The 15634-nt window shown below is 38.9% G+C and overlaps 1 protein-coding gene across 1 annotated transcript; it reads left to right on the forward strand.

Annotated features, from left to right (window-relative positions):
• Positions 1 to 1443: 1443 nt before the first annotated feature.
• On the forward strand, positions 1444 to 13750 carry ANKRD50 (ankyrin repeat domain 50). The gene is made up of 2 exons (XM_010186561.1): positions 1444 to 1666; positions 10206 to 13750. The coding sequence occupies exons 1-2, from the start codon at positions 1462 to 1464 to the stop codon at positions 13748 to 13750; spliced, it is 3750 nt and encodes a 1249-aa protein (XP_010184863.1). The 5' UTR covers positions 1444 to 1461.
• Positions 13751 to 15634: the final 1884 nt, after the last annotated feature.

A 15634-nucleotide genomic window follows, 5' to 3' on the forward strand; every position in this document is an offset into this window, starting at 1 on the left:
TGAGAAGACTAATTTTAACCTTATGGCTACTTTAATTTCCTGTTCTGTAAATTGGTAGCTGCTTGACTTCCCAGCTTAGTGAACAGTGATTTTAGTTGTACTTCAGGCATCTTCTGAAAGAATGGCTGGCTGTAGAAGTACCAAAGAATTCTAAGCAGTCTTGTGAATCTGAAGGGGTAAAAAGAAGAGCAGGGGGGCAGAATTACAGATTTAAAAACCAACTAATACTTTTCTTTGGAAAGTATTCAGTATTTTGTGCTTCCGTTTTATACCTTTGGGGAAATTTCTCCAAGTGTAATAGATCACCTAGTCTGCTCCATTAGATACTGTTGCTACTGTCGGACATGAAAGGTGCACCGCTCTCTTTCCATTTTGCATTTTTCTTGGTCAGAAAGCCAAAAAATATATCTTCCACTAACAGTGCGTGCGGATCATTTCTGAAGTGGGTTGTGTGCTTCCATTAACAGGCAAGGTTTGCCTGTATTCCAGTTTGAATGCTCAGTGGGTAGACCAAAGTCTTCTGAAGATAAATTTGTTCAGTAAAACAAGTGAAAGAAGTGAAAGAAGATTATTATGGTCTTGAGTAAAACAAAAAATACTTATGATGTGCATGCCTTCTGGACATGTGCAAGTAACAAGTCTACAAAAGAGAGTAAACTGCTAGCTATGTATTTTTCTCACCTCATTTCATTTTCTGAATATTTTTACTATAAAGTCAAAGTTTACTTGCCAAATGTATTCAAAGATAATTTAGTCAGTGAAACTTAAGAGACCTGAATCATTATGAAGTTTTCCAAAAAATGTTAGCGTAGCATGAAAATACTGAATAGATGCATGACTGTTATGTAGTAGCTGTTCAGTAAGTTTGCTATTTAAAGATACATGTAAGTGCAAAGTTAGATATATTTTTAAGTTGTACCATTAAGGGTGGCAAGAATACACGCACATATGAGGTTTTTAACTATGCAGTCAGTTGCGTTGGTATAGATGGTGGCATCCTGAGGATGCAGATATTCCTTTTCCAGTAATAGGAACTTGGCAACTTCATTATAAAGAAAACCTGATACATCAAGGTCACTACCAAATGCCTCAGTCTGCTGCTAAATTAATTTGCATTTCATTTGTTGAAGGTATAGCAGAAATTCTTTTCTTTGTAAAACTTGAGCTCTTTGAGCTTTGATATTTAATGTGTCTTTCCTTTAGAAGTAATACTGCCTAAGCAAGAATTACATCACTGTCTATTCAAACTATATTTGTTTTTGTTACTTTAGGCTACCTCAGTATTTTGTGATAACTATTTAAAAAAACTCCTTAGACTGTTTAAAAAATAACTTTGCAATTTAAGCTGACCATAGCGTTGACTTGAATGACAGTGTGATAGTCAATGTATTGTTAAATACATTTAAAATACTGATTTTGTTTCCTGTTCCTTACAGGTGCATTCTGCTTCCTCTCTTGGGAATGAAGCCCCCTCAGCATAGCCTCTTCATGCTGATAGATTCGGTTGACGAGGGCTGTAATGTTTCCGAGGGGGAGCAGACCTCCACAAGCTTCTCCGGGACAATAGCAGAGCTTTTGGCTGGCCACTTCGAGTTCTTCCCTCCCTGGCTGCTCCTCCTGTGCTCTGCCCGCAAGCAGAGTAAAGCTGTTACAAAAATGTTTACAGGTGAGTACCGAGCATAGGAGGTGTTTGTTACCTGAGCCTCTATTGACAAAACCCTCAGTGATGGTTGAAAGCACTGATGGACCCTTAATTCTGACAAATGACAGTCACACAATGTTAATTCTAAAACAACACATATTCCGATTCACTGGGGACTATAGAAGGCTTAAATCAGCCAAGTGTTTTAGAGGTACATTATGTCTTTGCAATATATCTGCAAAGAATATGGCTGCTCTGAATTTTGCTCTTGCTTTGCTAGTTTTAAAAAAGCTTTCAAACAGTGTAGGTGATGTGTAAGTACATAAGTATGTCGGCTGCATACACTCATTCCTTACAACCTCAAAAACTTTTTTTTTTTTTAATCTCCTAATAAGTCTCACCCCTTATTTTCAGAAAGAGGGGAATAACCTTTGAAGGTAGAGCTTGAGAGGGTAACAATGTAGATGTGAATTCTTGGAGTATACTTTTGGCAAAGGTTGCACGTTAAAAAAATTCTTTACAGCTTCTTCATCCAGGCTTTACTGTGTCATGAGAACATTTCTTCAGTATTATGACTTTGTTACTGGAAATTCAGTGAAATTTAATAAAAGGCAATATCTAGACTGGATTCCAGGCCTATCTATAAAGCCTGTGTGTATTAAGGCAACAATTAGGACAAAAATGTGATTATAGAACGTAGACCCATAGGCTTGTTCGTTTCCACAGTGGCAAAAGGTCAATGGGATAATTGCATTTTGGAATGAAGTGCTGTATTAATCAGTGGCAGACTTGAACATTGGTATTTCGGAGTATGTGAGAACTAAAGGAAACTTCGGGATAGCTTCACAGGGCTCCTTTGGACATTCATATGGGAATAGTTTTGTCGAAGCTTGGCTGATTAGATATGTTGTCATTGCCAAAAAATCAGACAAAACTTTCTTCAGAGCAGTTTTACTTCCTTTCCATTGAATCATACAGTGTTTCAGACTAGTCCTAAAAAATTGCTGTTGTCTTCTAAGTATGTTTCCAGATGGAATTCCTGACAGGAAAAATCAGCAGGACTAATGGACATGCCTTTAAAATAAATTTAATTGGAATTAATTTCTCATTTCCACAGAGAATGACTTGGTGAATAGCATAGAGGAAGTTAGCTTGTGATACTATAATCCCATCTTCACTGTGGAAAAGGTACCGCAAAGAAAGAATGAATTCCAAAATAATTGGACACAAACTGAGAAGAAATTTTAGTCTATTTGGAAGAAGTGGTGTTTTTTTCGCTATAAAAGAAAACTGATATCACAGCCAATGTGACTGTTGCCCAGTTAATAATACACTGTTGGATGATTTTCCTGTTTACAGCCAATATACAGATTTGTGAAAGGTATAGTGAGGATGTTTCAGATTAAAAAAATTAAAACTTGAGATAATATGCATCGGGTTTTTTTCTGGTTCTGGCCTGAAAAGGATAGGCTGTCATCAACCTTTCTACTGAGGCAAACTTTTCTCCTCCTTTGCGGTATTTGAATGTTTACTTTTAGCTGAGCCATTTTATAAAGCTATTTAAACGGTGGGCAGAATTTGAGATCAACAATTAGTATTTTTTTGCACTCGTGACAGATGAAAGAAATGGTACATAATGTGCACTGTGCGCTAGGACACTATTATGCTGAATTTCTAATACTTCTAATTTCCCAGCAAATAAATGTTTGCAACCATATCAGTAATATAATCACTGTACATTTTATTCAGAAGTGTTTCTTTAATTTGGAACAAAAAAACCCAAATCAGATTCACTGTAACTTAGTAAAATGGGTTGGAATCCTTTTAGGAAAATTAGTCCCATGTGTACATTTTTTTCTGCTAAAAAAGTTAGAGTACAATAGGAAATATGTACTAACCGATAGCAGTTTGTTTGCCATCAGTTTATATCAGGTCTCACTTAAAATTTTCGTGGTGTGAAAACTTCCTCCAGAAATCTCCTGAAATGAGAGTTAAACATACTTGTCAGAAAGTGTTACCAATGATTGGGAGCAGGGTTGCTGGAGTGGCCTGGTCCTGACGATGCTCTTTTGTGGGTGGGCATCTCTCAAGCCGAAAATAGTTACGACATGGAAAAAAGAGCCGTCTTTCTCATCCACTGTCTTACCACTGCGAAGGGTGAATACATCATGAATAAGAAAAGGAGGAGGGGTGTTTGTTCTGGACCTCTTTGTTCCTTCGCTTTTGTTGGTGACTTGATTATGTTGTGCCTGCATCTGCTGCAGCTTGTGTGCTGGGCCCTTGTGCATTCCCAGGTTCTGTAGTGGTACAATGAGCTACAGATTTTCCCCCTTACTCAGATTCTCAGCTTTCATTAATTAAAAAAGAAAAAAAAAAGGTTTTGTCTCTTGTGGCTGCAAAGACAACCTCAAAAATATGAACCAAATGTAAAATGATGCCCGCATGAGTCTGCGGTCACCCTCCACAGTGAGCAGAAGTCAGCCAACTGAGTAAGAAAGGAGGGGAACAGAAAATGTACGTCCTCCTGCCTTCTCTTGTGTGTGCACTGTCACCAACTGCCACATCATGCCTGCTTGTTTTTCTTAGGGACTTTTTCCCTAATTTTAACTGTTTTCTTTCTTGCACCCATAATTATCCACGTTATCTCCCACATCATCATGTGCTATCATTTGGGTACAAGTATGGACAGTCAAGCGCAGCATTAAACACAGTCTTTCCAATCTTTGTATTACAATGTTAAAGTTTCCTTGAATTTCTTAATAACTAAGGAAGCCCTCTAACCTTAAAGTGGCATTTTTAATGGGATAAAGTGGGATTTTTTAAATTTTTTATGCATCAGCTAATTAACTAATAAACATACCTCTAACATGAGGCTCAATCTTGAAAGCATAGGAGTTTCCTTAAGAAACTAAATTCCTTTTTTTAAAGATCCATCATACAAGCTTAGAAACTTTAAGCATTTTAAAATCAAGCAATTTTATTTAGATATGCTTGAGTGAAAAGCAGATCTTTTCTCATTAACAGCATAAAGGGAAATAGACAAAAGTGCATATGGTCTATTTATTGGTTTAAAGGGGCTTTTTAAGAGGCATTTACTTAATTCTTTTTTGCCACACATAAATCGAGTATCTGTGGCATCTGGCTTGATGAAACACTGGGCTCGGTTAAACACCGACATTCTTCACCCAAAGAATTCCTTCTCATGCGTGAGGCATGAGTGTGCCAGTGTGGTACAACTCATGCAGGTGTCACATCTCAGCGAGCCGTGGTTTCCACAGTGTTAGTGTTAGAGACTGGAAAGGTACTGGAAACTGCAATAAAAAGAATCAGAAAATGTACATGAACGGCTTCAGTCGAGCCTCAGAGGCAGCTTAAGCTCCATTCACCCACTTATCCATAGGCAACAGCAGACATCTGCCATTCATTTTTCACTCTTCCTATTAGCCTTTGTTCAGTTTCAGACAGCCAGATATTATGAAGAGCTGATATTTATCCAAACTTCTTCTGGATTAGAAATCTTGGGAACATAAGTCTTTCTCATATTTTTGCTGTTTCCTGTTTCTGGTCTGAATAGATGCGGAGAGTTCTTTTTCTTGTAGCCTTTCCTAAAATTAAAAAATAAACAAAAATGTGAAAACTTAAATCTAGTAAAAAAATAACAACCCAGCTTCTCAGCACCCAGAAAACTTGTACTGTTTGGTAATTGAAGCTATTCAGGTAGTTGTGTTGCTGAATCCTCAAAACAAATCTGTTGCCTGATCTGGGAACTGAACATTGTCTCATTAACAGCCATTGCAGAATATAAGTGACATGAGACAACTTTAGGAGAGATGGCTTCAAAGAAGAAAATCTTAAGTTGTCATCTAATTTTTAATTGTTGGTTGGCATTTACTGGGGTAGTTTCATGTTACTTTAATGTCTTTATGGGAGATGGATTTTGACTACAAAAGATAATTCTTATATATTTATATAGCTGTAAAATTTACTTCTGTAACATTAAAGCTTCAAAAAAGTTTATTTGTTGTTTTGGTTTTGGAAAAAAAGTATCTAAATGGCTTGGGAAATAAAACGAGAGTTTTTAATTACTGTTTTCTTTCTTCTCATTACCAGTTTCACTGATTACCACTTTGAAAACTTGATACTAGGGAATTTTGTATTTCCTAGTAACAGGTTTGTGCATTTTGAACTTGTTTTCTTTGTAATTAAAGAGGGAAGACTGAATTATTTTAGATGGACTCTTACCTGTAAATCTAACCAAATAAACCTGTGTGCAATGACATGGAGCTGCGTGAGCTGCAGGCTTCAGCCTCAGCATCTCTCAACACCTCTAGCAAGTGCAGCGGAATTTGTAACACATAGCGCACTGCAAATGCACTGCACGCTAAGTGTGCTGCTTGAGCTTTCAGGTGCGTTGTACTTGACTGGATACATTATTCTTTTTGAGCAGGTGTGCATAAATGGCCAGAGAAGCACCAAATTTACTGTAGGCTTAGATCAGCAGTGTAAATTATTAATGCCAAAACATTGCAATGTTTGTAATCATTTAGATTACCTTAAAGTTAACAATTCAGTTACATGAAATATACTAAAAGGTATTTAAAACTTGTGTAATTTACTTACGTAAATGTACTTAAAGATATGAAAGTAGAAGGATATTTTTAAGTGTTTACTGGAACCTGCTAATTAATAGCTTATTTTTAATTATTCAAGTTGGAAAAGGTTGACATACTATCATTTATATTGTATTTATACAGCCAAGATACTTTTTTTGTTTTTCTCGTTGAATGACCCCAGATCTTGCCAAGAAATACATTTGGAACTGATTTGTTTACAGAACTGCCAGGAATTTAATAAATCAGGAAAATCCATGTTGGAGCTCCCATTGGGTTGAAAGTGATGTGTTGAAGGAAAAATTTTACCAATGCAAAAAGCAGGGTCGTGGGACTGCAAGTTCTGTCTACTGCGCTCCCGTTTTGCTGACTTTAATTAGTTCATGGGAATGCATCTGAAACAAAATGAGCTTTCTCTTAATGTTTTGATGCTTCTTCTCCATGAAAGTGACTTATTGTATCTGGTAGGGTTGAAAAGCAAGTTTGCAGGATTTGTGTTTGGCAATGTAAAATGACCTCATTTAGATAGATGTTTGGGAAAAAAACTCATGGCTTTGTTTTACTCTGTAAAGCTAGCAACAAGAATGTGAGATTACAAATAAAGAGACTCTTATCTGTAAGGCTTTTTTGAATTCTTTGCTTATTATAGTATGGCATGGTGCAATGGTTAAAATTAACAATTTCTGTTTAAAAGTCAGTTATAGTGGAAGTTTGTCAATCCCAGCCCTTAAGCAGCATAGCATCCTTGGGATGTGTGAAGATCTGTATGAATGTAGTGTGCTTGTTGCTATACAAACTTGTCTTCAAATGTGATATATGGGTTTTCATTAAGAAGGAATATTTGGAAATATTCCAAAAGAAAAGAAATCGTTTCAGCTTCTGTGAACATGCAGCCACTCAAATTGTTTCTATTACTGACTTTGGAAATACTCAGTGCTCTGGAGTGCTTGGCTGAGACATTTGGTATGTCTCAGGTGAGTACAGAGTAGGGCAATATTTTAACCCTAGTGTGGAACAAGGTAATGATACAGGCTCATTTAGAGGGAGGAATTAAAAGAAAAAACAAGAACCAAACCAAAACACAAACCCTTCAGTTTTTACTTTTTTGGAAGGCTTGTTTTTTTTTTCTTTTTTATCGTGTCCAGAATGGTTTTGTTCACTTTCCTACGCATTTTGGGAAGCAAAATGAAACATGTTTTTCAAAGAACATTGCAAAATAAGCAAGAGTCTTTTGCTTTTGAAGCACGTGTACAGAGACTGAGGTGCTTAAACAGTTACCGCTTTTCAAGATTCCACGTGAAGGCTGGGAGTCAAAGGAGGTGAAGCGTAGTCTTCAGTCAACACTGAACTTTAGCTGAAATCTCAGCATTGCTGTCACACGAGTCAGTCGGAGGTTTTTTTGTTGGGTACAAACTAAATCAACTGCTATAAAATTTGAAACAGCACTCGAGTTACTTTAAAAATAACTTACATATGCAGATATATATTGGAAGGAAGGTTTTGAGCATGGGATTAATGTGAGAGAGTGGAGATACTGTGAGGAGTCTCTAGATGCACTGAGAAGGGATTAGCAGAGCTCTCTGCCTGTTGTCATCCAGCCAAATCTCAAGGGACAGACCTGACCAGGAGAAGCAGAGAGGTTCAGAGCTGGAAGGTGTGAGTGCAGTGGCTGCGTTTGCTCTGAGCTGGGTCCCGCAGAGCTGTTCCTTACGCGTGGGACAACCAAAGGGGCTTTTTTTGTCTGATCACAGGTCTGTGTGCATACGGCTGAGTGCATGCACCAAGGAATGCTCTATTTTTAATATCTTTGTTTTCACTTCTGTGTCTTCTGAAGGGTCATAACCTAGAAACAGCCTTTCATATGAAATGTAAGCTAGGTATCTGCAGGATACAGGGCACTGTCGGTTCTTAATCAGCAAAGTTTCTTATTTGGCTTATGTGCAAGAATTACGACCTTAACGTACATAATATTTTAATCAAATACATAGTAAAATGATGAATTATGACATTTTACAGGTCAGGTTTGGGCATTAATTGAAGTTGTGACAAATTATGGTGAATAAAGATGATTTATTTGTTTCTTTTAAGAACAAAACCAATGCTTCTGTGGAATGGAGAAAAATCTCCCCCAAATAATTATTTTTTGCCTCCTTGCCTTCTCATTCAAAAATCTTCAAGTGGACAATCTTGACTTACTAGTGTAGTCAGCCTCAGAAGTGACTGTGCAAAAGTGTCCTATTCAGTGATTTTATTTTGGGGAGAAGCATGCATTTATTTTAGGTATTGCCTTGATTTAGTCCTGTTAGATTTGTAGTGCTACTGTAATTAATAAGGGAAGCAGAAATATTTTAGTATATTTTAGTAATATGACCATAATTTGCCTCTCAATTTTAATCTGTTGTGATTGTACAATGCTCACATAGACTAAACAATTAACAGAGGAGCTTCATGTGACATTCAGAACCTCTCCTAAAGGCGTTTGGGAACAGAAAACACAGCTCTGTTACCGGGCTGAGTTTTCAGTCAGAGCAAGCTCACCGACTGAGCAGGTTGATCCACACAGTGTTTAAAACCAATCAAAACATAGATCTGAAAATAACATTCTTCAGATTCTCCCTTAAAATATTTGTTTTGTGGAGATGGGGCCAAAATTGCATTGAATGCGTTGCTCTATGGTTGCCTTTCCTTCAATGTCATGTGGAGGTTAATAACTGCTTTGGTTTTAAAAGCAAAGTTGAGGGTTTTTTATGACTGGATGAGCTGACTGTAAGGAAACATGAGCAATCTGCTACACTGCAGGAAGAGATTACAGTGTGTCCCTGGAGAAGCGAGGTACACTTCTGGCTAAAACACAGTAGTTCTTAAGATACTGTGTCTGACCTCTGTGGTTTTCCCATAGCTTCCGGAAAAGTAATGTTCAAACAGTGTCATGTGTCATTAATTGAACAAGGCAGATCTTCCTCAGTTGCTTAACTTTGCACTACCAAAGCAAATGTTTTAAATGACAGAGATAGCCGCGTAGTCCATGCAACTAATAACATCATTTGTATGTTCATTCTGCCTCCTCCTTGAGAGCCCTATGGCTACTGAGGTTGTCCTAAGGACTGCTGCTCACGTGCTGCTAAGAACAGTGTTCTTTGCTCTGGGAGGGTGTGTGTACATGTGTGCAGAGCACAGGTCCACAGTATGCATCTATGAAATAATTTCCCTTTTTCCGCTGAAGAGTAAAGAGGTTGAAAAAACAACGGGATCATAGGACTGTGAGAAAACCTGTTTCCTTATACAATGAATCACCTAGTAAAGAACTGGCGTGTTTATCTAAAACTCAGTCTTTACTTGAAAAGACAGGTAATTTTCAGTGCACAGAGGTGTGAATATATTTTAAACTATTTTTGTGCGTCTCTTCCATATCAGAAAAGCTCTTAAAAGAAACTAAGGTGATCACGTTAAAGTAGTTTATGTACATTCTATCATGCATATCCACCAGGTGTGAATAATCTCTTCTATAATTACGTTAATATAATAGTTGTCTTAATCTAAATAGCTGAAAATTATTTGGAATTCCATTGTTAGCCACATTGGAGAAGAGATTATTCCTTTAATAATAATACTTAATGATCTTATTTTGATTGCAGTTCTGGTGGTTTTACTTAGTTGTTTAGTGTTGTCCAAGGTAGACACAAATGCCTGATTCAAAGTGATTTTTAAAATTTTTTTAGTAACATGTATTTTTTCTAATAGTAAATGTTGATAAAAAATGTGTCTACTATCAAAGTTCTCTGCTTCTATTACTTTACATTCACCGTGTGCACACACAGATTATATTACTGTGGGTATTTCCTACCCAGAAAATGTCTGTTGGTTTGCGGTGAGGGGGGTTGTGGGTTTTTTTTAACGTTGAATTAAGTGAAACTAGGTTGGAAATAATAATAGCTTTTCTTCCCTTTTAATAGGTTTTCGAAAAATAAGTCTGGATGATCTGCGAAAGGCTTATATTGTGAAAGATGTGCAACAATATATTCTGCATCGTTTAGATCAGGAAGAAGCACTGAGACAGCACCTCACGAAAGAAACTGCGGAAATGCTGAATCAGCTTCACATCAAAAGCAGCGGTTGCTTTTTGTATCTGGAACGTGTCCTTGATGGAGTTGTTGAGAATTTCATTATGTTACGAGAGATCCGTGATATTCCAGGAACGTTAAATGGCCTGTATCTTTGGCTCTGTCAGAGACTTTTTGTCAGAAAACAATTTGCAAAGGTCCAGCCTATTCTTAATGTAATTCTTGCAGCCTGTAGACCATTAACCACAGCGGACTTGTACTATGCAATATGGACCAAAAATATGACGTTGACGATGGAAGACTTTCAACGCAAATTGGATGTCCTGTCAAAAGTCCTTATTGATGGACTTGGAAATACAAAAATCTTGTTTCATTACAGTTTTGCAGAATGGTTGTTAGATGTGAAGCACTGTACGCAGAAATACTTGTGTAATGCAGCAGAAGGACACAGAATGCTGGCGATGAGTTACACGTGCCGAGCAAAGGATTTAACACCGTTAGAAGCTCAAGAGTTTGCATTGCATCTAATTAATTCAAATTTACAGTTAGAGACTTCAGAGCTGGCTTTATGGATGATATGGAATGGCACACCTGTCAAAGACTCCTTGTTAACCTTAATTCCTAAAGAACAAGAAGTGTTACAGCTGCTGGTGAAAGCTGGTGCCCACGTCAACAGTGAAGACGACCGCACGTCCTGCATTGTCCGGCAGGCTCTGGAGAGAGAAGACTCCATCCGCACCTTGTTAGACAACGGAGCCTCAGTAAACCAGTGCGATTCCAATGGGAGAACACTCCTGGCCAATGCAGCTTACAGCGGCAACCTCGATGTTGTTAACTTGCTGGTGTCAAGGGGAGCAGATTTAGAGATAGAAGATACTCACGGGCAAACAGCACTTACCCTGGCTGCTCGGCAGGGACACACCAAAGTCGTCAACTGCTTGATCGGATGTGGGGCTAACGTTAATCACACTGATCATGATGGCTGGACGGCATTGCGATCTGCAGCCTGGGGTGGGCACACAGAGGTGGTTTCTGCGCTCCTTTATGCTGGAGTCAAAGTGGACTGTGCAGATGCTGACAGTCGAACGGCACTGAGAGCAGCAGCTTGGGGAGGGCATGAAGACATTGTGCTGAATCTGCTTCAACATGGTGCTGAAGTTAACAAAGCCGATAACGAGGGCAGAACGGCTTTGATTGCAGCTGCATACATGGGGCATAAGGAGATCGTGGAGCACCTGCTGGACCATGGTGCAGAGGTAAACCACGAGGATGTGGATGGAAGGACTGCGCTGTCCGTGGCTGCGCTTTGTGTGCCAGCTAGTAAGGGACATGCCTCGGTGGTCAGTCTTCTAATTGACCGTGGTGCTGAGGTTGACCACTGTGATAAAGACGGCATGACTCCACTGCTGGTAGCTGCTTATGAAGGACACGTAGATGTTGTTGATCTGCTTCTCGAAGGAGGAGCTGATGTTGATCATACAGACAACAATGGCCGTACGCCGCTTCTGGCAGCAGCCTCCATGGGCCACGCATCAGTTGTAAATACTCTCTTATTTTGGGGTGCAGCTGTTGATAGCATTGATAGTGAAGGGAGAACAGTTCTGAGCATAGCCTCTGCGCAAGGCAATGTTGAAGTAGTACGGACTCTGCTGGACAGGGGGCTAGATGAAAATCATAGAGATGATGCAGGCTGGACACCTTTGCATATGGCAGCTTTTGAAGGTCACAGGTTGATATGTGAAGCTCTTATAGAACAAGGTGCTAGAACAAATGAAATTGATAACGATGGACGTATCCCTTTCATACTAGCTGCACAAGAAGGTCACTATGATTGTGTGCAGATATTACTGGAAAATAAATCCAGCATTGATCAGCGAGGCTATGACGGGAGAAATGCTCTCCGGGTTGCTGCTTTAGAAGGTCACAGAGATATAGTTGAACTATTGCTCAGCCATGGAGCAGATGTAAACTACAAAGATGCTGATGGCCGGCCAACACTTTATATCTTAGCATTAGAAAACCAGCTTACAATGGCTGAGTATTTTTTAGAAAATGGGGCAAACGTAGAAGCAAGTGATGCTGAAGGAAGAACAGCACTCCATGTTTCCTGCTGGCAGGGCCACTTGGAGATGGTACAGGTGCTGATAACATACCATGCTGATGTGAACGCTGCGGATAACGAGAAGAGATCTGCTCTGCAGTCGGCTGCGTGGCAAGGTCACGTGAAGGTAGTGCAGCTTCTAATTGAGCATGGAGCTCTGGTGGACCATACATGTAACCAAGGTGCTACTGGACTCTGCATTGCAGCCCAAGAAGGGCACATTGACGTTGTCCAGATACTACTGGAGCATGGTGCTGATCCGAATCATGCTGACCAGTTTGGGCGCACTGCTATGCGTGTTGCAGCTAAAAATGGACACGCTCAGATTATTAAATTACTGGAAAAATATGGTGCATCTACTCTGAATGGTTGCACTCCATCTCCAGTCCACACAATGGAGCAAAAACCATTACAGTCGGTCTCCTCTAAAATGCAGTCATTAACAATGAAGTCAAATAGTTCAGGGAGTACTGGTGGAGATATGCAGCCTAGTATGCGTGGCTTATCTAATGGGCCTGCTCACGCCTTCAGTTCGCCTTCAGAGTCGCCTGATTCTACAGTCGACCGTCAGAAGTCATCTTTGTCAAATAATTCCCTGAAAAGTTCAAAAAATTCTTCTCTCCGCACCACGTCATCGACGGCGACTGCTCAGACGGTGCCCATTGATAGCTTCCACAGCCTGTCGTTCACAGAGCAGATACAGCAGCATTCCCTGCCCCGCAGCAGAAGCAGGCAGTCTATTGTTTCTCCTTCTTCCACAACTCATTCCCTAAGTCAAAACCATAACTCACCAAGTAGTGAATTTGAATGGAGCCAAGTGAAACCCAGTTTGAAATCGACTAAAGGTAACAAAGGGGGGAAAACTGACAACTCCAGCAAATCTGGGTCAGCTGGGAAAAAAATAAAACAAAGTAGTTCCTCCCAACCAAAAGTCTTAGAGTATGAAATGACTCAGTTTGATAAACGAGTACCTATTGCCAAATCTGGGACAAGCATGCCACTTAAATCAATGCCGCCAGAGCCACAGTGCAAAATTTTGGTCCCGCCAGTGCAGCAAGAAGTCGGTCGATCTCAGCAGCAGTTCCTAATTCACCAACAGAGCGGAGAACAGAAGAAGAGGAATGGAATTATGACAAATCCAAATTACCACCTTCAGAGCAATCAGGTTTTTCTTGGTAGGGTTTCAGTTCCACGAACGGTGCAGGACAGGGGCCATCAGGAAGTGCTGGAAGGCTTTCCTACCGCAGAGACAGAACTCAGCCTTAAGCAAGCCTTAAAACTTCAGATCGAAGGGAGCGACCCGAGTTTCAACTACAAGAAGGAAACACCGTTATAAAAGGTAACCTGTCCACTCACAAAGGAAGCAAATGCATATATTTCATCATGTGTTTTAAATATGCTAAAAATACATCCCATTTATCATCAGAACGGCTTTCTTAATGAAAACCGTGAATGTTAAAATCTTAACCTGACAAGTATTTGTTTTGCTGTCGTTCAAAAGTATCAACTTCAGAGCAATTGGACCACCATCATATTTTCTATTGAATTCTGATTGCTCAAATCTTAGCCCACTGTCCTTGATATGTAGCTGAATAAAACAGCAAGTTCCATGTGGCATTGATTTGAAATTCTCTTTTCAAATATGAGGACAGCTGGAAATTTTAGTATGTGATATTTTCAGATACAGTAATTATTTCATTATTTACAAAAATGCTTTTCAGGAGACTTATGAAGATTCTTATGAGTTGTGAATTTGGATTTTAAATGTAAAATTTCAGTAGCATAATTATCTACACATTTAAAAGCTAGAATAATACACTGAAACCTTAATTTTATATTTCTGTTACTGTGAAGGTAACTCTCCTATAAAGGAGATAGCACTCCTCAGAGCACAATTAGTATCTATGTTACGGTACTAATTGTCTGACCATTCTGTAGTCCTTAATCAGTGGAGTTCATTTAGATTTCTCACTTGCTCTCCCATATTGAATTTTAAGCTGATTAAGAAATCTTATATAGCATTTTCATACCTAAATTGTTAGCGAGTCCTCTAAAATAGAACTATTTTTCTCCCTTTTCCTGATGAGGTTTATCTTCTTTAGGATATTGGAAATGCATTAATAATTAATATTTTCTATGTGAATTTCCAAGAAGCAGCATCTTCATGAAATGTATGCACATCTCTCGTTGCTTATTTCTGAAAACATCTTTTTTGCTTGTGTAAATAACGCGTTCCTGACAGACCAGACTGCTGCTCCTTGGGAAAGAATGTTCTTGCCAGCAGACCTGGTTCTGCCGCAAGTCATCAAAGACTGCAGGTTTCTAGGACAATTGCAGGTGATGCACAATCTGCAAAATGAGAGATTTTCAGCTGTCAAAAACACATAGACAGGGCTTTTCTTGAGATACCCTGGAAATGGATTTCACTTTAATGGAAGGCATCTCTCTAGATGCTGGTGCGATCTCTTGTGAATTGCAGAGCATTAGAATATTGTGCAGGTCTCCAAGGTGTTTCCTCAGGGTTGGTGTTTTGGTTTAATTAAAATATTCTAAATAATACTGTGTTTCAAAAAGCTATATATGAAAGCCTGCACATTTCAAAAAGGAAACATTAGCAAGGGATCAGATGAGCTGTGGGACAGGTGAAAGTGAAGAGGCAGGAGACAAGAGCAGACGGGAATTAGCAGGTGAGAGAGAATGGGCCCGAAATCTTCATAAAAGTTAAAAGAACTTTACGTTCCTTTGGTTCTACATCATGGTCAAAGCAGAATTTAAATGTGTTTGTGGTTTTTATTTTCCTGCTTCCATAAAATATATTAAAATGCATAATTAAGAATTGTGTTTCCTAACTCTTCTGTAGCTGCGCCTCGTGTTCAGCGCTTGCTCTCATATTACACTTTCTTGCAAGTAAATTGCATGGTTCTGACCCAGGATGTGCTGGTTTGACCTATCTGTCATCAGAAGACTAGTTTTGATGAATTTTACATCTTTGTTGGTTGTAAAATATAAAGAAAGTGTGTAAAATAATGGAACATTTCGGATATAATTTTAAAACTAAAATTTGGCTTTGCTTTATCTCAAACATAGTGCTTTATTGAAAATTCAGGGTTTTTCTTTGTGAGGTGCTTGTTTATGCTAGTGGCTAAGCATGTGAGGTGATGGATAACTAAAAGGTTCTTTTTGCTTTTTCTCTTAAAGAAAACGTCATTTTAAATATGAA

This window comes from Mesitornis unicolor, unplaced genomic scaffold (assembly GCF_000695765.1).
Source record: "Mesitornis unicolor isolate BGI_N332 unplaced genomic scaffold, ASM69576v1 scaffold34406, whole genome shotgun sequence".
Classification (NCBI taxonomy): Eukaryota; Metazoa; Chordata; class Aves; order Mesitornithiformes; family Mesitornithidae; genus Mesitornis; species Mesitornis unicolor.

Excerpts from the sequence above, each read along its gene's own strand:
- ANKRD50 (XM_010186561.1), top strand. The coding sequence starts at position 1,462 with ATGAAGCCCCCTCAGCATAGCCTCTTCATGCTGATAGATTCGGTTGAC. Across the intron at positions 1,667-10,205 it reads TGTTACAAAAATGTTTACAG|GTTTTCGAAAAATAAGTCTG; the intron begins GTGAGTACCGAG and ends CCCTTTTAATAG.